The sequence below is a fragment of the Hyla sarda genome, chromosome 12, assembly GCF_029499605.1.
Source record: "Hyla sarda isolate aHylSar1 chromosome 12, aHylSar1.hap1, whole genome shotgun sequence".
In the NCBI taxonomy this organism is placed as follows: domain Eukaryota; kingdom Metazoa; phylum Chordata; class Amphibia; order Anura; family Hylidae; genus Hyla; species Hyla sarda.
In genome coordinates this window covers 60,295,265-60,316,864 of record NC_079200.1, presented here as the reverse complement: position 1 = coordinate 60,316,864, position 21,600 = coordinate 60,295,265, and the positions used below count along the sequence as shown (strand labels likewise).

General features: G+C 43.0%; 1 protein-coding gene across 2 annotated transcripts; it reads right to left on the bottom strand.

Moving 5' to 3' along the window:
* Positions 1 to 1,435: 1,435 nt before the first annotated feature.
* On the bottom strand, positions 1,436 to 21,417 carry SS18L1 (SS18L1 subunit of BAF chromatin remodeling complex). Of its 2 annotated transcripts, none has more exons than XM_056549284.1 (11): positions 21,286 to 21,417; positions 15,362 to 15,438; positions 11,250 to 11,334; positions 8,631 to 8,775; positions 7,982 to 8,179; positions 6,299 to 6,463; positions 6,069 to 6,170; positions 3,944 to 4,036; positions 3,725 to 3,850; positions 3,478 to 3,605; positions 1,436 to 2,508 (listed from the first exon to the last, which is right to left on the bottom strand). In XM_056549284.1, the coding sequence occupies exons 1-11, from the start codon at positions 21,352 to 21,354 to the stop codon at positions 2,482 to 2,484; spliced, it is 1,215 nt and encodes a 404-aa protein (XP_056405259.1). In that variant the 5' UTR covers positions 21,355 to 21,417; the 3' UTR covers positions 1,436 to 2,481. The 2 variants fall into 2 exon arrangements, with proteins under 2 accessions (XP_056405259.1, XP_056405258.1); XM_056549283.1 differs by having other exon boundaries at positions 1,438 to 2,508; positions 3,725 to 3,853; positions 21,286 to 21,415.
* Positions 21,418 to 21,600: the final 183 nt, after the last annotated feature.

The window sequence follows — 21,600 nt, the reverse complement described above, 5'->3', positions numbered from 1 at the left end:
ATACAGGATAAATCCAACAGCAGAACAGTAAGTGGAGCTTTGAGGTATATTACAGGATATTATGCAGTACGGGAAAAGTAATGTAATTTATGAATATGTAATGTAATGTAATGCATGACTGCACCAGCAGAACAGTGAGTGCAGCTCTGGAGTATAATACAGGATGTAATTCAGGATCAGTACAGGATAAGTAATGTAATATATGTACACAGTGACCCCACCAGCAGAATAGTGAGCACAGCTCTGGAGTAGAATACAGGATGTAATTCAGGATCAGTACAGATAAATAATGCAATGTATGTATATAGTGATATAACATTTTATGTAGATTACGTCTATGTATAAACTGTACAATGGTATTAGTGGTAGACAGAATGCTTTGAAAGGCGTTGTCAATAATTTGAAAAACATGGCTACCTTCTTCCAAGAACAGTGCCACTTCTTGTCATGGGCTTTGCCTGGTACTGCAGCTCAACGTGTGGACAAGTGTGGCGCTATTTCTGAAAGATAGACATTTTTTCTAATCCTAGGCAAGAACCTTAACCTTTGATGCGCAGCTCCTTTACCCCTAATCATCCAGTATAAGCCAAAAAGCACAGACCTTTTTAAATATTACTTGGCTGATGAAGAATCAGAACAAGGAGCACATTCAGTGTATAACAAAATAAACAACAAAATCTAAATAAAATCTAATTTATAAATAAATAAATATATATATATATTGCTGTCTCTCCTTGACCAGCCTGTCGTGCTGCAACACTGCACTTGTCTTCTACAACCATTAAGAAAGCAGAACATACAACATATATGTACTGTACAGTTCTTAAAGCAATGATGAATAATATACATACAAAAGAAAAAGGATTCTGCTTCTCCAAAAGTGCTTTGATAAAATATTCTCCAGACATCAAATATACACAGTCATACCCCGGGAGTGCACTCATAGTAAGACTAGAAGATCAGCATGGAGACACGGAATCCCACCCTATTCTTCCCTCAGCAAGTATGGAAATCCAATACAATCCAGCATGTCGCCCATTGGGTAATGAGGTTTGCCATCAGTTCTTTGAAGTCAGTGCCAGCGAGAGGGCAAGATGGCTGCCAGTCCACAGCAATTGAGTACAGATAGCTTGGTATGTACTTAATTTTTTTTTTCGTTTTTTTTTTTTTTTGTTTTTTTTACAGACAAATGAGCTTAAAGTCTGTGGAGGTCACATCACAGTCTATTGAGGCAGCACTACCTATCCGCTGCTTAAGAGAAGGCAAGACGGATTAAAGGGCTACTCCGGTACATTTTGTTCACAACGCTCAGAGCCGGAGGCAGTGGTTGTGACGTCACGGCCAAGCCCCTTGTGACGTCATGTCACTCCCCCTCCATTCATGTCTATGAATGGAGGGGGTGTGATGTGATGTCACGAGGGGGCATGGCCGTGATGTCACAACCACTGCCACAGGAACCCGGCATTTGTTTAGAATGCTGGGTGTTGCTGGAGATCGCTGGGGGCCCAAGCAGCGGGACCCTGCAATAAGACATCTCCTATCCTTTGGATAGGGGATAAGATGTCTAGCATCGGAGTACCCCTTCAAGGTCTGTCTACTTTATAGAAAGGGTAAGAAATACTTCGGTGACAGAATATTATTCCCCCCTAATCACATCAACAGTATAAGGGCCGTAAAAAAATAGCTTCATATATCTCATCTTCCTGGACCTTGTTAGGTTTAATGGTATCTAAACATTAATGGCCTGTTGATGTTTGATAAGTGGGGGTCTGACCCTCAGGATACTCAACAAGCAGCAAAATAAAGGGACAGCAACACAGAACAAATTACAGCAGATTGACAGAAACCACCTCCATGTATCTCAGCTTTCTGAATTTCTAATTATATTAGAGGTAAACAGACCTAAAGGACCTCCACCAAACTGTAGCTTGGAGGGGCCTTTACAATATGATGGCTCCTTGAAACAGCTGCATATATAGCACAGCTTTCTAGACCTCTATGACAAATGTGGACTTTGTGACTTTAAGCGGTTTCCTGGAGCCTAAACATTGATGGCATCATGAGCTAAAATGCTCCATCGAGTGCAGAATCTTCTTTGTTGCTAACAAAGACACAGCGTCATGCCTGGTACTGCAGCATAGTCCAATTCGCTTGAATGAAACTGAGCTGCAGTACCAGTTAAGACATCTGAATGGATTAACCACTGTCGGTGGCCCTTCACTCTGCTGATCTGCAGGGTCACAGAGGGCTGGACTCCGGCTGTTCTGACTCAGTCTGATCCATTAGAAACCATACTGCGTGCTGGGTCTAATAACATAGGGGCTGGGTTGTCACAAAACTTCTTTCTTGACTTCTTATTCTTTCCTTGGGAAGTTTTGAAGCCTTCATCTTGGAAATCTCAGAATCCATTGTGGCAAGAGTCAGGTATCATCCAAAGTTCTCCCAACCATACAGCAGAGGCACCATGCTCACAACACATCCTTACTGCTGGTAGTTTCCGTACTGACCCTGTATGGAAAGATATAGACAAGGGTTGGTATCAATAAAGACACAAGAGTTGGTATAAAGTGTTTAGAAGGAGACGCAAAGCAGGCCAAGCAAGGTCTGGGTAGTGCCCAACATAAAGGCTGAGCAGAGATCAGCCCAAATGAGGAGACATGTTTACTCAAAAACCTCCCATGTACAGGCCTAGACTGGCATATGTCTGACCATCCACCTTGGTATTTTTTTATTTTTATTTTTTTTTTAATGGAAATTTTCTAGTTATTTTATACAGAAAGAGAAAATCAGACCCGTGAAGTTTGTAAGACAAAAACAAACAGGGCACACAATATTAGAGTCCAAAAACATATAAGTAATCATAAAGAAATGTAGGTAGATATGAAGCGTGACCGACTAATAGGTCAAAACAAAACAAAGGAAGAAAAGAAATGAGAAGGAAAGAAATGGTCACTATGACAAACAGCACCTTGGTATCTTGAGAAAAATACATTTCAAGATGTTCTATGAGTTGTGGAGACAAAATACCAAAAACGGCCAATTTTTATGAGGAGAGGACACAACAATTTTCATTTAACGGCTAAACTAGCCCCAGTCAGATCAGTCTTCGGCTGGGAGCTAGTTTACTGCAGCAGGATCCTCCCCCCCATTTCTCAATCCGCATTGAAGTATCTGTTAGTTTTAGTAAGATAAACCTCACCCCCAATCAAACAGGGAGAGGATTAGGATTACATTGCGCTTTATACCCTTCTTCAAAACGGTTTTAGGAAACGGCAGAACTTCTAAGTCCTTCTACTCATTGACCTTTCTCAATAATTGAGTGTCCCCTAAAAAGTTCCTTCAAAATGGAGGTCAAGGGAGACATATGTGAGGCGGCATATAGAATAGAAACACATGATATATATGGCAACTGTAGGATCCTGAGGGGGGGGGGGGGGGTGACAACAAATAGTTATACCACAACAATTTGTTTACTACCTGCTCGTAGCCATAGGGCCTCTGTTGCTGGGCAGACGATGCGCTCTGTGGTGCCCGGTAGCTTGAGTATGGTTGGCTCTGGCCTTGCTGGTAAGTTGAATACTGTGAGGAAGAGCCCTGTGCTGGAACTGAAATGAAGAACCAATTCTTAGGATGTTGGGAGTTTTAGTTTTGCAACATACGGGCTATGTTGCTTCCTGCCATATATCCAAACTGAAGCAAGCACTGTATATCCAGCCCCACTTACCATATCCCTGCTGTTGCTGCCCGGGATAGTTCTGTTGGTTGGTGTACTGCTGCTGCTGGGTGTACGCCTGTTGCTGACCTGTCCCTTGTTGATATCCACTCTGCTGCTGGCTGTACTGGGTGTTTCCTGCTAAATAATGGACAGGTGGGTGATGCTCACAATAACTTTTCTGCACAGTTTAGTTTTATTAACCACATGCAGTATGATGCTTTCCCTAACCTCCTTCATAGTAGTGCTGGGAGGAGTCATCGAACGTCCGGTCATAGCTCTGCTCACCGTACGATGACTGCTGGTATGAGTAGTCGCCATGTCCTAGGTAAGAGAACAGCATTAAACACATGTATAGTAGGGGGAGTGAATCGGCAAGAATTTGGCGATATGATACGTATCACGATACACGTATGACGATACGATATATTGCGATTTTGTCTCAAACAATGTCTTTACACTTTTATTAAAACTTTTTTATTTATTTTTTTATACACTATTAGACTTTTAGGAGGAATTATTATATTCCTCAGACAGATTAATAGAGTTTTATTGAACTCCATTGATCTGCGATCCATTGATAGAGCCCAGTCAAGCCAGGCTCTATCAATGACAGAGCCACAGGACAGCAGGAAGCAGAGGTAAGCCCTCTGGCTACCTCCGGCGATCCACCCCACTAGCCCACCAGGGAGCATTCACAGATCCCTTTAGATGCCGCTGTCAGCTTTGACAGCGGCGATCTAAAGGGTTAATAGCCAGCCGCCGCGATCGCCGCATGCTGGCTATTAGCGGTGGCCCCCAGCTACTGAAAACAGCTGGGGGCTGCAGAGTCCGGAGCCCGCTCCATACAGACTGCTGAGCGCCGCATGCTGGATATTAGCGGCGGTGATGCATCAGCGGCCCCCGGCTACTGAAATAAGCCGGGGGCTGCAGAGTACGGAGCGGACACGAGTCGGGAGCCCGCTCCATACACCCAGAGCGCTTTCACGCTTGTCAGGTCTGGCCCTGCTTGCACGAGCCGGAAAAATTCACCTGCCCGGCGCCCGGAACTACATGTCCCGAGCGTCGGGAGATACAAATTCCACATCCCTAAAAGGATTGATTCAAAAATATTTTTAATCGATTCAGCATCGCCAAATGAAAAATCACGATAATCGAGTGAATCGATTTTTTCTTACACCCCTAGTGTGTAGCCCCTTATTGTGGCATTAAAACATAAATAAAATAAATTAAAAAAAACCAATAAAAGATATCTTACATTTACACCTTTCAATGGACTATGTCTAGCATTGCAACTAGGCCACATCAAATTAAATAAGGAGGAGCTGCAATACCACACACAACCTGTGGACAGGGGTGGTACTCTTTTGGTGAAGAAAGCAGCCACATTTTTCTAATCCTTTGCAACCTCCTTAGATGCAAATCACAGGAGAACATTATTATCCGCTAAAAGTAATAGAGACATAATAATAGGGATAGACAGTTTCTAAGCAGCAGGTCTATTCTTTCTGTTTTTACCTTAGGCTGTGAACAGGAATATTTTCTAAGTCACAAATGCAACTACACTCCTCAACATTGAAATGACAACACCAAGAACCAAAATAGTACGAGCAACATGTGGTGTGGCATTGTTGTATTGGGAAACGTCTCATGGGTCACACCAAACGTCTGTTGGTTCCACCACCAAATTCAATTAAAGGGGTATTCCGGATCCAAAGGATAAGGGATAAGATGTATGATCGCAGGGGTCCCGCTGCTGGACTCCCCCCCGTGATCTCTGTGCAGGTCACGGTATTCTGTGTCGAGTGCTGTTTCCGAGATGGGGACAAGATGTCACAGCCATGTACACTCCATTCATGTTTATGGGAGGGGGCGTGATGGCCATCACGCCCCCTCCCATAGACATGAATGGAGGGGGGCGTGGTGTGATGTCATTAGGGGGCGTGGCTGTGACATCATGTCCCCATCTAGGAAGCAGCGCCCGTTGGTGTGAGGTCAATGGAACACCTGTAGCTGGACTGGCTTGTAGCAGTCATGCAAGCTTCTTCCGATGGTTTGTGTAGACACTGTTCCACACCCTCAGCTTCACATGTGAGGTCCAATTTTACTTGCAGTACAGAATGGATCACTAAACGCCATTCTTCTAATCTGATAGGCTGTCTGTGCAGAGGTTTGTCTCTACGAACCTCTTGCTGTTACTGCAGTGCGCCTGTGCACTCAAAACACTATCTTTAGCATAAACGCTTGATACCAGAGAGCAATAGCTGACTGGCATCTGTATGCTAAATGTTAAAACAGGCCTCATCATGGACTTCCCCTTTAAGTACATGTATGCTAAGAGAAATTGAAGACATACCATCTGTGTAATATTGCTGACTCATAGACTCCGAGGAACTCTGACTGTGTGCGTATTGCTCGCTGTAGTACTCCTCCTGACCCAGATATTGCTGAGCAGAACCTAGACAGAGGACAAAGATAAGGTACATCAGAAATCCCAGGCTTCTAATAAGAGGTGTAACACAGTGATATGCATGTGCCTCCTAATGGTGAAACTTGACATGGACAATGCCCACTAAATCACTCTACCTTGTTGAGATGATCTGTAGGGCCCCAGGGGCCTCTGACCCATCATGCCGCTACCTTGGTTACTCTGGCTCATGATTGAGATTGAGGACTGGCCTTGGTAATGCTGACCTCCTCCTTGTGCTGTGGTGTAATGGGTGCTGGCGGCTTGCTGATGCATCATAGACACTGATAAGAGAGAAGATGAGAGCATGTGGTGTAAAAAAGGAAATTATCCATCTCAAACTGACCTATCTATACATCTTCATCTCGTATCAATCTACTGTCCATCTCACACTGATCTACCATCGATCCATCTTATACTGATCTACTATCTATACATCTCATATGTACATATTCATCTAATATCAGTTTTTGCAAATCAATCTCCTATCTAATATCTATCTATCCATCTTATATTGAACTACTATCTATACATCTCATATGTACATATTGATCTCAATCTACTATCCATCCATCTACATTTCTCATATCTATCTAATAATCTACACCAAGAAAACAAGGCCCGCAGCACTCCAATGTAGAAAGTGAAAAAAGGTTTATTGACCTGACATCAAGGAACAACGTTTCAACTGCCCAATTGCAGTCTCTCACGCTGGAGAGTGCCAGCTCTACATTGGAGTGCTGCGTCCCTGTTTTCTTGGTGTGGATATCTATGGGACCCCTGACCCGGGACCTTTTTCACCGCTGGCACCTGCTGCTGCATATTTGAGAGGTTGAGCTGCTCTTCCTACTTTCTTGGCTATCTAATAATCTAGCCATTCATTTCATATCTAATTTCTATCCATCCATCTCATATTGATCTACTTTCTATCTACAGTATCTGTCTATATAATACAGAACTTCTATTTCATATCTATGTTTATTTCATAACAATCTACTATCTATCCATCCATATTTCTAATTTCTTTCTATCTACCTATTATCTCTCTCATCTCGATCTATCTATCTCATATCAATCTATCTATCTATCTCTCATATCAATCTATCTATCTATCTCATATCTATCTATCTATCTCTCTCATATCAATCTATCTATCTATCTATCTCATATCAATCTATCTATCTCATATCTATCTATCTAATGTCCAGAGAAATGGGCAGCACTGAAGATAAAGGGTTGGTGCAAGCTGGAGTAAAACTGGTCAGGGTCCGATACATCCACAGTGAAATCAGCAGCACTCAAGGATGTGTGAAGTAATGTGGCTTTTATTCACCAAAACATCACAGATGCAACGTTTTAGCCGTCTTCCACGGTTTTAGGTCCGGTTGTAAAAGCGCATACGGCGCAAAAATGAGCCGACCGGACCGAACGTTTCACTCCGGTCGGCTCATTGAAATGAATGGCATACGGGAGCGCATACGGTGACATACGGGAGCGTGAGCTTTTAGCTCCCTCCTGCCGTATGCGCTCCCGTATGGGACAAAACGTAGTGTGGACCCAGCCTTACTGAAGAAAAATCCCTCCCCAAGGTTATTGCCCTATACCCGGCCATACAACTATACAATAATTCTATTTGCTAGACTACATGTTTACTGCTTTATGGCCTGGATGGCGTTTTATGCGTCTAATAATAAAGGTTATGTTTTAGGAGGTATCATTTTTTGATTCTATCTAACTAATATCAATCAATCTCCTACCTATCTATCTTTTAATCATAATCTAGGATATTGTGCTCCACTTACCTGGGTTTGTAGGCATGTTAATGTTGGCCCTTGACACATAGTTGCCTATGCTGCTCTGACTCTGCATTGGCATATTCTGCGAGCTGGGCACAGTGTGACTATACCCGGGGGCTGTGCCATGAGAACTGACTGCCATGCTCATACTAGTGGTGGGCATAGTGGTCTGACCAGACTGCTGCATGGTGACATGGTTGGGGCCTATTGCAAAAACATTTATTTAAAAAAAAAAAAGGAGGAGAAAAATTAGACGCTGAGCACTGAAAAGACCATAGAGCAACAAAATAGTTTTTGTAGAAAAATAAAGAAAATTATCAAGTAAATTCAAAACTATAAATAATAACGCACACACTATATATATATATATATATATATATATATATATATATATATATATATTAAACGGGATGAGATCGATATATATATATATATATATATATATATATATATATATATATATGTATGTGTGTAATATAACACGTAATCACACGCATGTACTTCTACACAAACAAGCAGTCAGTAATCTATACAAGGACACAGAAACGTCCCCAGGACCCCTGCCAGGCATCTCCGTCAGACGGGGTCTCATAACCATTAAGAACCAGCACCTCTGTTGCTAGGCAACAGTAACGCATCAAAGGAGGGGCCTTACCATTACTGATCTGGCTCTGCATGAGGGAGGAGGGCGGCAAGGTGGCACCCAGCGCATCACTCAGATTGCCCTGGGTGTGAAGGCTCTGGCTGGGGCCTGTTTGGCTCATTCCTCCGGGGCCCAGATTAATGCTCTGTGTTGGAGGCTGCAAGTAAAACAACATCATTTCATAGGCAAATAGTACAGAGTGGGGGCACAATACGAATGACGATTAGGTTGCTACATGATAGGCACTTACCAAACAACGGGGCAGTGTTCCCCAACCTGTGGCTCTCCAGCTGTTGCAAAACTACAACTCCCGGAGTTGGGAGTTGTAGTTTTGCAACAGCTGGAGAGCCACAGGTTGGGGAACACTGAATTACTGCCTAATATTCAATATATTAGTATTCATGCGCAAGTAATAAGGAGCCAGCCTTACGAATGCAATAATAATAAACACATATGCTTTGTGTTTTAAATTTCTCGCCATTTTTAAGATCTCTGTTTGCAGTCAGTGAATAGGAACAGGCATACAGAGGCTGAAAATCCATGCTATCTAATCTTTCACAGCTGTGGATTTGCTATCATAGTGTTCAGGCTACACAATCCCCCGTAAGCTAAATGCATAAGAATGGTCAGTAAAAAAAAAAAAAAAAAAAAAAAAAAAAAATATATCTATATCTATATCTATATATATATCTATCTATATATAAAATAAACTCTCCCTGCCCTGGTAGTTTGTTACAATGTATCAGGGCAGACTAGAATATATACCAGGCCGGGTTCACATATGTCTGGCAATCTGGAGCCACCCTGGTTGGGATCATTGAATCCAACAAGCTGGATCATTGGCGTCATATGTCCTATCTGTTGCTCCATAAGATGAAAAGGAAACGGCATTAGAACTATAGACCACCGGGCATCGTTGCCCTCCTATGTGGTTTAGCTGGGTTAAAAAAAAATGCTGCACACTATGCTGGACATTTGTGAGCTAGCCTTGGCTTGCAGAGCATTGTCGAGACTGGATACAATCGTAACAAGCTCTCATCTGTGTAAAGCAGCGTTTCCCAACCAGGGTGTCTCCAGCTGTTGCAAAACTACAACTCCCAGCATGACATGTTGGGAGTTGTAGTTTTGCAACAGCTGGAGGCACCCTGGTTGGGAAACACTGGTGTAAAGTATTAGGACTTCAAAGGGTTTCCTCTTATTGATGTTAGTAAGCATGTTGCTTCACACTGACAGCAATCTGATATCTTGAAAATGATTATAGCTAAAAGAGTCTCTTGGGGCATGGGGCTCATCCTTTAGAATAGTATCTGTCCATAAGATCTGGTATAATGCCACACGAGTAATCCTTCCAAGCCTGATGGAAAATTCTAAATCATCGTATCATTTGCACAAATTTTTCAATAGCTATGCTTGCTGTCAACAAATAGGGAAATAGTGCTGTTGTGCTCACATAAAGGTGCAGGTTATGCACACCCATGTCAACTGGGCATGATCAGGGTGGATTTTTATTCTCTGGGTGTAAGGAAGAATGTTACTATTTACTGTCAGCAAGCAGAGATCTTGAAAACAGCGAGGAATTGAAACACAAAGTATATTAGATAGCTGCAGAACCTTTCATTAGAAAAGTGGATGTGCTTTATTTGCATACAGACAGAATAAAAAAAACCTTTTAAAGATCAGACACCTGCATGCAAATCCTACGGCGGGCTAGTCATAACAGAGGAAAGCAATACACTGCAGAAAGCTAAGTTCAGCTTTTAGACAGATGAGGATGGGTTTAGCTGAGTTTTAGCTAAGAGTTAGGTTAGGATCACACACAGCGCATCCGCAGCATATCTGATGCTGCAGATGCGCTGCCAGCAATCAGAGTGGCAGCCCTGCTGCGGCTGGGTAGCTCTGAGTGTCAGCTCATGACTGCCCGCCGGAAATCTGCTGCTATGAGCAGACACACAGAGCTAAAGGGAGCTCGCTCTGCCATCTCCCTGTGACCGCTGGCAGCGCATCTGCAGCATCAAATACATGTGCGATCCTAACCTAAGGTCACACGTAACAGATCCGCAGTGTATTTTGCGCTGCGGATCCGCCGGTGACCCGACCCATTTTGTGCCTCCAGCTGTTGCCATTACCAACCCCTGCCCCCCTGCCTTGTTCTGCCCCTGGCCTGCTCGCCAGCCACACAGGGGCCCTGCGAGTCACCGAGTGCACTCTGACAGCAACGATGTCCGAGTGCACTACGCGTGTGCAGTGTACTCAGACCTCTGAGTGGACCCGGGGACTCACAGGCCCCCTGTGTGGCTGCTGGTAGCGGCGGATTGCCGCTGCAATAGGCCAGGGGTGGAGCGAGGAGGGGGAACAGGGGTGGCAACAGCTGGAGGCACAAAATGGGTCAGGTCACCAGGCGGATCTGCAGCGTAAAATACGCTGCGGATCCGTTACGTCTGATCCTACCCTAAATGTGAAAAAATAAACTGCGTTATGTGAACCTGGCCTTATGACCATAGATCCATAGATGCCCCAACTGCTTTAGTTGCGAGATGACTTATGACACGTAAGAAAATCTGAGCAATGATCACAACCATTCTTACTATGGGAAAGGGAAGGAGGATTCCGAACATGGACATCTATACTCACCGCAGGAAGCAGAGATTGCATATTCTGATTAGAATCAGCTATGGTTGCCAGATATACCAGATTTCTGTGCAAGATCTGCTGATATCTGCAAGAAATAGCCATAGGGGTGACATGCAGCACTATACATAACTCTACATTAAACTGTAAAAATATTCCAGCAATGGAAATAGGTAACTTTCTGCCTCCTGACCCCACCATAGTAGAAACCCTTCCTAAATCTTAGACCAGTGTTCCCCAACTAGAGGCTCTCCAGCTGTTGCAAAACTACAGCTCCTCAGGGCAGGGGCATAGCTATAGGGGTGCAGAAGTAGAATTCACACCAGGGCCCTGGTGTCTAAGGGGGCCTCAAAGCATATCTACCCCATAAGAGACCAGTATTATAAATGCCACATGGGACTCGGTTGCGGATTTTTTTTTATCAAGGGCCAGAAGTTACAACTCTGCCGCAGGGCATGATGAGAATTATACTTTTGCAACCCTAAGGGTGTAAGGGCATGATGAGAGTTGTAGTACTGCAAGCCGAAGTCTATCAGGGCATGATGGGAATTGTTGTTTTGCAAACCGTAGTTTTGTATCAGCTGGAGAGCAACAGGTAGGGGACATACTTTCTGATCCATCACCTGACACTTTGGCAGAGGCCTGCTTTTTATCCTTTATAGCAGTGTTCTACTAAGGCCAGTGTTCTTCCACGTGGCAGAATTTCTGAGCGAAATCCAGCAGAAAAATTCTGCTTGGAAATTCTGTAGCAGCAGATTCCCATTGTTTTCAATAGGATTCGTCTGCACCGTGCACACGGCAGAATTTCAGCCACGGAAATTCAGATTCTGGCCTCCACAGAAAGATTTGAAATGTAAGTTCTTTCTGCCGACCCCGATCGGAGATACGTTGCAATCTATGGAGACAGTGCCGGTCCTAGCGCCGATTGAGGAGTCGGCATTTACCACAGATGGAATGTCCAGTAGGACATTTTGTAAAATGTATGCTGTGTGACACTGTACAGCAGTGTTCTCCAAACTCAAGCTGTTGCAAAACTACAACTCTTAGCATGCCCGGACAGCCAGCGGCTGTCCGGGCATGCTGGGAGTTGTAGTTTTGCAACAGCTGGAGGTACACAGTTTGGAGAACATGGCTCTACAGTATCAACATGATCGTGACAACCACAATGGCCTCATAACTGTGACAGACACAGCATCCCTATAAACAATGGCCTGTTAGTTCCTGTTACCTTCAACTAGCATGCCATTCCTGCCAACCCTCACATGCCACACAAGCAATCTCCTTCTACCACTGAAGCCCCGATGTTCTCTGCAACATTTCTATAAGGGTAAATTCACACAGGAAGGAAATGTTGCAGATTTTACCTTCAGATCTATGCTGATAAAATTCACAATGGAATACCGTAACAAATCTTATTCATGTAATGTGGAAAAAAACACGCAGCATATCAATTCTGTCACGGAAACAGAAAGAACACGGATTTGTTGCCAATTTTCCGCACTGACATCAATGGGGATGGAAAAAATTTGTAGGGTTACGTTTGCTGCAAAATGTGCAACTGTGGATTTTAAAACCATAAATCATGCCATGATTAAGAATAGTGTGGTTCAAAACGCGTCAGTTTCTGTAGCATTTTTAGATAGCATTGTGGTGTCCTGGTACCGTATTTCATACGTTACCTTGTGGTGAGGTCCCTAAAGACAGAGTCCCAAGGAACAGTGGGGGTCCTCTACCTTAGCTAGCCCCTCATCACCCCTTAGTTAGTTAATATGTATGTAAATAAACATGTAAATATGTCTATTAAAGATTCCGACCTTGTTCGCGTTGCAGGACCTGCGGGTCATGTGACTTAGCTCAGAACTTTGGTTTTCTGAAGGACCTTTGGTGGTTCACATGACATGTGATCACCCACAATGCAATGTCACGGCGAGTGACAGTTGTTATGGACCAATCCAAAACGGTCAGCACCTGCCCATATAAGGGAGCGGCCGCCATTATTCTCTCTCTTGGGTTGCTGACTCTGGATGAGGTAGGACCTCCGCAACTTCCAAAGACAAGAACTAGGCCCAAAGCCTTGCGGCCGCGGCCGCGGCCTATGCTAGAGACTATTAGACTTTACAATTCCCCGTGATCTCTCAAAGATCACTGGACCTAAACGCTCCCCTAAATCCAGCGGATCTATGCTACAGAGTCTATGAGAAGCTACATTAAGCTTATCTGATCCCAACCAACTGTCAATCGCTGCCCAGTTATAAATGGACTTTGTTATCTGGACTGTTATTGATATTGCCTGCTTCAGAAATTCTTCAGTAAAAGTTCCTGCAAGTTTTAATTACAACAGTGGTTGTGGAGAATCTAATTATTATGCACGCACCTATCGCTTTTGGGAAGGGTGGCGATAGGCCCAGCAACATTACAGAATTTAACCCTCACCATGGCGTCACGAGTGACAAGGGTTACCAGCGCCCTTTCAGCATCTAGAACAGCAACACCCCAACTAACCTACACCCCACAAGGCTTTTCCACACAGTTCCTCACCACAGCATTTTGTAATTTTTTTAAAATTTTACCATGACTTAAAATTTTTTGGACTTTTAATATTTTTCCAATTTAAAACCATTGCCTTTTATATTCAGATTCCACATTTAAAAAAAAAATGCAGTAGGATGCCCACACCAAAATCCACACACATTGGGGGAGATTTATCAAAACCTGTGGAAAGGCAAAGTTGCCCTGTTGCCCATAGCAACCAATCAGATCGTTTTTCACAGGCCTTGTTAAGAATGAAAGAAGCGATCTGATTGGTTGCTATGGGCAACTGGGCTACTTTGCCTCTCCACAGGTTTTGATAAATCTCCCCCATAGATCAAGATTGTTTGCGTATTTGCTGCAGAAATTATTCCCCCTGTGTGAATTTATCCTTGTGCTGCAGAAAATCCAAACATTCAAAATAAACTTTTATCTTCTTGTGTCACTTCTTTCATTGTTTCTTTAGGGTACGGTCCCACATAGCGCTTAGGCAGCGTAATTCATGCAGCACAAAATGTATTCACCGATCGGCATACACACAGGGCTACCCGGCGGCAGCCCTGTGTGCTTTGTTAGGTTTGGGGGGGCAAGGCCGCACATCACAGTCCCGCCTCCAAACCCTGTGTATATGCTCATGGCAGAATAAGCAGCGTATTTCCCGCTGCGCAGCACATTTTGCACTGCGTGAAATACACTGGGTTAGCGGGACCGTACCCTTAGGGTGAATTTACATTTGTCAGATTTGTTGCAGAAATATCTGTGGCTGTTCCGTGGTTTCAATGGAACATGCAGATATTCACGTGCTTGCCACTAAAACCTCACACAGGGGAATGGAAATTCTGCCACAAATCTGCCGCCTGTGAACCCATTTAGGGCTGATGCGCACTATGGAAATTCTGCTTGGAATTATTTCACACAGATTTTTACTTGCAGCAGCCCCCTCCTGTTTTCAATTGAATTCTGCTGCTCTGTGCACACTTTGGAAGTTCTGTAGCGAAATTTTCAAACTAATCTGGATTCCATTCATTCTTTTGCCGGAATCCACCTGGAAATGCATTACAGTCAATAATATGGTGCTTAAAGGAGTACTCTGGGGAAAATCAACTTATCCCCTATCCACCGGATAGGGGATAAGCAGCTGATCACGGGGGGTCCAACAGCTGGGTCAACCTGTACATCACCAGGAAGGGAGCCTGATGTTCTCAGTGAGGAGCGCGTGTTATCTCTGGTAGACTGCACGCGCTCCATTCATTTCTATGACAGCGCCGATCATGACCGAGTGGTGTACTCGGGTCTTTTCAACACTCCCATAGGAATGAATGGAACGCATGCCGTCTGCAGTACGTGCTACTCACTGAGCTTCAGATCCAGTCAAGGTGATTGTCGGGGGGAAGGGGGGCAGCGGTTCCCCCCCCCCGTGCAATCAGCTACCTATCTCCTATCCTGTGGATAGGGGTTAAGTTACTTTTCGCTGGAGATCTCCTTTAATGCCCATGTGGCAATTGTGGTGAAGGCTGCTGCAAGCTGTATTCTGCACAAAATTCTCATAGTGTGCACGGGCCCTATGAACGTTGGGCTGTACTCACTGTGTGCACTCTGCTGTCTTCCCCTTGCTCTGATAATCCATTATACACTGGATCAAGTGGTGGTTCTCATCCAGCATCTATCAAAAAATTAAAAAATTACATTGTTTGCAATTGTTCTGCATAAAGTAGAAAAATAAATTGGTGTACAGTAATTTTCATTTTCTTACACTACAGAGATCAGGCTGCCCTTAAAGAAGTTCTCTGCCCAATTATCATGTAGGAAGCTGGTAGGTAGTACAGGGTGACAATGGCTAGGTGACTTTCTCTATTATTTAGCAGCACCCAAGATTTGTTATATATATATATATATATATATATATATTTTTTTTTTTTTTTTAAATACTTGCATTCTCCTTGAAATTACAATTCTGGAGCATCCTTTCTTAGAACTTTGACAGGAGGAATAAGAGAGGAACAGCATAATGCAAATGGATTTGTCCCTACACAGTCTGATATTGTCTGCACTGATAGGACAGTGTAAGACAATGCATGGACACACTTCCAAGTGGTCACAAGCAGGTGACAATTTACTCATACATTTCCTGGAAGAATAGCAGAAATACTGTTTAATGAAGAAGACAACCATTTATTAAAATAGACACATTAGGAAAACAAGCAGGTCCTCTTTAAAGGGGTACTCCGGTGAAAACCTTTTTTTCTTTTAAATCAACTGGTGCCAGAAAGTTAAACAGATTTGTAAATTACTTCTATTAAAAAAAAATCTTAATCCTTCCTGTACTTATTAGCTGCTGAATACTACAGAGGAAATTCTTTTCTTTTTGGAATTCTCTCTGATGACATCACGAGCACAGTGCTCTTTGCTGACATCATTATAATTATAATAATAATAATAATAATAATAATAACTCTTTATTTATTGTTGTCCTTAGTGGGATTTGAACCCAAGGCCCCAGCACTGCAAGGCAGCAGTGCTAACCACTGAGCCACCATGCTGCCCTTAGCACACAACTGCTATGCACGGTTCCTAAAATGGACAGAGATGTCAGCAGAGAGCACTGTGCTCATGATGTCATCAGTGTTCCAAAAAGAAAGGAATTTCCTCTGTAGCATTCAGCAGCCAATAAGTACTGGAAGGATTAAGATTTTTTAATAGAATTTACAAATATGTTTAACTTTCTGGCACCACTTGATTAAAAAAAAAAAAAAAAAAATTTCACTGGAGTACCCCTTTAAGTGCTTAATCAGAATCAGTAAAACCTAGCTGTTTCTTTGCACAAAAGAAAAAAAAAAAAAAACAGTGCCACATCAGGTTGGGTGTGGTATTACAACTCAGCTCCATCACTTCACTGGAACTGTGCTGCAATACCACAAACAAACTGAAAGAGTGCTGTTTGTTTTTAGAAGAAATCAGCCATGTTTTGCTAATCCCTGACTGAGTTTTAGGGTAGGGTCACACATGCCGTATTTGCTGCTGCATATTTTCCTACCCATTGAGTCCAGTATGTAGCAAAATCAGCTGCGTATTTGGCTACCCAATGACTTCAATGGGTAGGAAAATATGCAGCAGAAAATTCCCTAATGCTCCATATGGGCTCACCTTGGCCCTAGGATCTTCAAGGCTTTATCTGGGCTCAGTATACTACCACCCATTGTAGGCTTTGTATGGCACAGGGCTCTTTTAGGAATTATCTTGACACATTTTAGCTCTATGTAGAAATCTTACAATTACTGTTCTTCCTGATGCTCTCAGAAAATATGCTTCATTTTCCAAGTTGTCTGCAAATGTGGAAGTCAATGAGAAGCACCAATATGGCTCACGTGGGCACCTTTCACATACACAGACTTGCATATGCATAGATGCCCTATTGCAGTGTTCCACAACCCGTGACAAAACTGCGCCTGGGATTTGTGACACTACAAATCCCATCATGCCCGGACAGATCAATACATTATGGGAGTTGTAGTTTTCCCAGACTGAAGAGCCTCAGGTTGTGGAATATTGCTCTATAGCCTTTATGACAGCATTTACTACAGGTGACAGGCATTTTCCTGGCATCACCAGAAGCGCCCAAAAAGTGGCACTCTTTGCCCACATAAATCCCATACCCATAGTGCCAAACAGTGTCCACATGGTGCCATATAACATCCACATTACATTCTAATTTTAAAGGGGTACTCCGGTGAAACACTTTTTTTTTTTTTTTTTTTTTATATCAACTGGTGCCAGAATGTTAAACATATTTGTAAATTACTTCTATTAAAAAAAAAATCTTAATCCTTCCAGTACTTATTAGATGCTGAATACTACAGAGGAAATTCTTTTCTTTATGGAACACAGCGCTCTCTGCTGACATCACAAGCACAGTGCTCTCTGCTGACACCTCTGTCCATTTTAGGAACTGACCAGAGCAGCATATGTTTGCTATGAGGATTTTCTCCTACTCTGGACAGTTCTTAAAATGGACAGAGATGTCAGTAGAGAGCACTGTGGTCATGATGTCAGCAGAGAGCTCTGCGTTCCAAAAAGAAAAGAATACTACTTCTGCAGTATTCAGCAGCTAATAAGTACTGGAAGGATTAAAAAAAAATTTAATAGAAGTGATTTACAAATCTGTTTAAACTTTCTGGCACCAGGTGATTAAAAAATAAAAAAAATGGTTTTCACTGGAGTACCCCTTTAAGGGTATTTTATTTATTTTCTTTTTCCAAATAATTTTTTTTTATTCATATTTTCCATTAATTTCTTTTTCCCATTTTTCATTTCATGTTTAACAAAAAATAATAATAATCCAGATTTCTGTTTCAAACTAGACATTAACAAAAAAAAGGAATTTTTTAATTTTTTTATTTATAATTTTATAACCTAACCCAGTGTTCCCCAACCTGTGGCTCTCTAGCTGTAGCAAAACTACAATTCCAATTAGAGATGAGCGAACTTACAGTAAATTTGATTCGTCACGAACTTCTCGGCTCAGCAGTTGATGACTTTTCCTGCATAAATTAGTTCAGCCTTCAGGTGCTCCGGTGGGCTGGAAAAGGTGGATACATTCCTAGGAAAGAGTCTCCTAGGACTGTATCCACCTTTTCCAGCCCACGGGAGCACCTGAAAGCTGAACTAATTTATGCAGGAAAAGTCATCAACTGCCGAGCCGAGAAGTTTGCGACGAATCAAATTTACTGTAAGTTCGCTCATCTCTAATTCCAATCATGCCCAGACAGGCAAAGGCCAAAGGTCAAGTCCTGGGGAAAAAAAGTGTGGGAACTCACCCAAATCCTGAAAATGGGAACAGTGTTCCTGCTGTGGAAAAAGTGCAGGAACTCAGTTCCCATGCATTCCTGCAGGACTTGAGCCCTGGTTTTGCATGACCTTGAGAGCTGATGGTTGGGAAACAATGACCTAACCAAATCTGACTGGTTGCTGAAAGCAACAGCAGGGGCACCTAGGGTGGGAGCAGGCGGACATGTGCCCTGGGTGCTAGTGGGTGCCAGGGTTAGGGCAGCAATAAACCTTTACCCTTGGTGAAAGAGAGCCTAGTTATAGCTATAAATAACACCACTGTCACCCTTCTTATGCACCATTTTTGCTGCAGTGGTCTCCAACCTGCGGACCTCCAGATGTTGCAAAACTACAACTCCCAGCATGCCCGGACAGCCAACGGCTGTCCGGGCATGCTGGGAGTTGTAGTTTTGCAACATCTGGAGGTCTGCAGGTTGAAGACCACTGTGATAGGCATTTTACAATTGCCAACCTCGCATAGAATCAATAGTAACTCAGACTGAATGGTGGTTACAGATAATACTCAGGAAGATCAATAGCTCACAGCTCGTCCAGTCCTAGCGGCAGGTTGCTTCTGACTGTTCAACAGGTGAGATCAGGCAGAAAACTCCCTCTGCAGGCGTCAAAAGCTGCACTATGCATTTACCGGCGTGATGGGGCGAATTCGCACACAGCAGATTTCTTGCGCAAATTTCTGCACCTGTTGCATTCATCCCAATGGGTATAGCAGAAATCCATGCACCTGCTGCAACCAACCCATTCCCATCAATGGAAGGGATTTTCGGTTGCGGAAATTTCTGCCACGTGTGAATTCAGCCGTAGGCTGGGTTCACACCACGTTTTTCAAATACCGTAACCGTATAGGGTTTTCCGCAAAAAATACAAAACAGTATGCATAGAAAATGCATTGTAAACCGTATTCCAAATGTTGTGTACGGTTGCATCCGTTTTGCCTCGGATACGGTTTTGCCGATTTTTCAACCGTAGGCAAAAACGCTGTCGACCACGTTTTTGCCTCCGGTTGGAAAACCGTATGCGAACCGTATGCAGGTTTTTTAACATTGTTGTCTATGAGAACCGTACACAGAATTTCAGAATACGGGTGCACACGGTTTTTCTAATCCGTTTTTGGAGTTGACACATGCGCAGATTGGAATTTCAATAGAACAATAGTAACTTTATTAAATTGATGGAAAACTAATTCCAACAAAATAGCAAAACCGTTGGCAAAAACTGATGCAAACGGATAGAACCGTACGGGGAAAAACCGTATACATTTTAATTTGGAGTCATACGGTTGTATACGGTTTTTGCCATAAGTTTTTTAGCGGAAAACCGTATACGGTAACCGTATTTGAAAAACGTGGTGTGAACCCAGCCTTAGGCGATACTAGTTTTGGGAATTCCATCAGTCATATTAGGGTGCATTCACACCACGTTCTTGCAATACAGTTCCCGTATCAGGTTTTTGATGAAAAACGGATTCCTCAAAACCGGACTAAACTGTATCAAAACGTGTGTACAAATTTCAACCCGTATACAGTTAAAAACCATATACAGTTTGAAAAATGATGTCCGGTTGCATCCGTTTTGTAAGAAAAAAACTTAGAAGTTATTAACTTTTCACTCCATTTTGAATAAAGTTTCACTCGTTTGATTGAAATTCCAAGAAAAAAACAAACTGTGGAAAGTCAAAAGCCGTATGGTGAAAACCGTATGGAACCATACGCACTTACGATTCTGAACGGTTCCCATTGACTCCCATGTTTAAAAAAAAAAAACGTATACGGTTTAATACAGTTTTTCACCCGGACCAAAAAACATGGTAGACTACGGTTTTGGGTACGGGGAAAAAAAACTGACAAAACCGTACAGGATGGAAAACGGACACAACCTGATGCATCTTTTGGCATACGGTTTTCAATATGGTTCCGTACGGTTTTCCCATTGAAAACGTATACGGGTACTGTATTGCAAAAACGTGGTGTGAATGCAGCCTTATAGTAAGGCTACAACAAAGGGCATGCTGGGAGTTGTAGTTTCATAACACAGGTATGCACTAATCAGACTTTTTATTTTTTTGCATTGCAAATAAAACCCTGCAACCGAATCCCCCTAAAACTGTCCCAAATGTGTAGAATTCTGCAACGCTCACTACCGTCACGCAGGACAGATGCATCCTCCTACTTCATCTCCAGGGTGGGCAACACATAGGCATCAATGCAGATTATAAGTGGCAATCCATTATAAGATTATTATGGATCAGATGGGTGCCCAGCAGTAAGAGGAGTCTGGAAGGAGCTGACAGACAATGGTGATTTATAGCCTCACCCTTCAAGCCCTCCTCCCTAATCCAGACATCAGGATGAGGCACTTAAGGATGCATCTTGCTCTTTCTGTCATCATGGAGGCAAATGACATCTTAGAGGACAGAAGATAAGCAGCACCTGCACATCCCAACATCCTCCTGCAAATCTGGATGCAATGTGCATATATAATATATATATATATATATATATATATATAGTGCATGCATGTCAATCAATCATATTGTGGGAGCTGGCACTATTGCATCTTCTCCATACTATGCATGACACATGAGGGATTGATCCCCCTCCCCCTCCTTAGAATAAACCTGGTGCCATCAGACCCCCCCCCCCCCCCCCCCCCCCTGCAGATCATTTACCTTCTGTATAGTTTGCTGGGTGACCTCTCCTTTTCCTCTTGGTCTGGCTGAAGCAAAAGCCACAGACATGATTCCCCCCTGTGCCCCTGTGCGTGTCTGATCCCGGGTGACAGCAGGATAAATTATTACAGATATTCTTAATATCTGCACCCTATTACTAGCCAGAGGAGCCTTATTCTATGTTGCAGACAGGGGGGAGCGAGTAGCAATGGAGCAGCTCGTTTTTATACTGATAACCCATACACAGTCAGTTCTTGTTCCTTAGTATAGATTTATATTTAATAAGACGATTGAAATCTAATTTATAGCATTTAT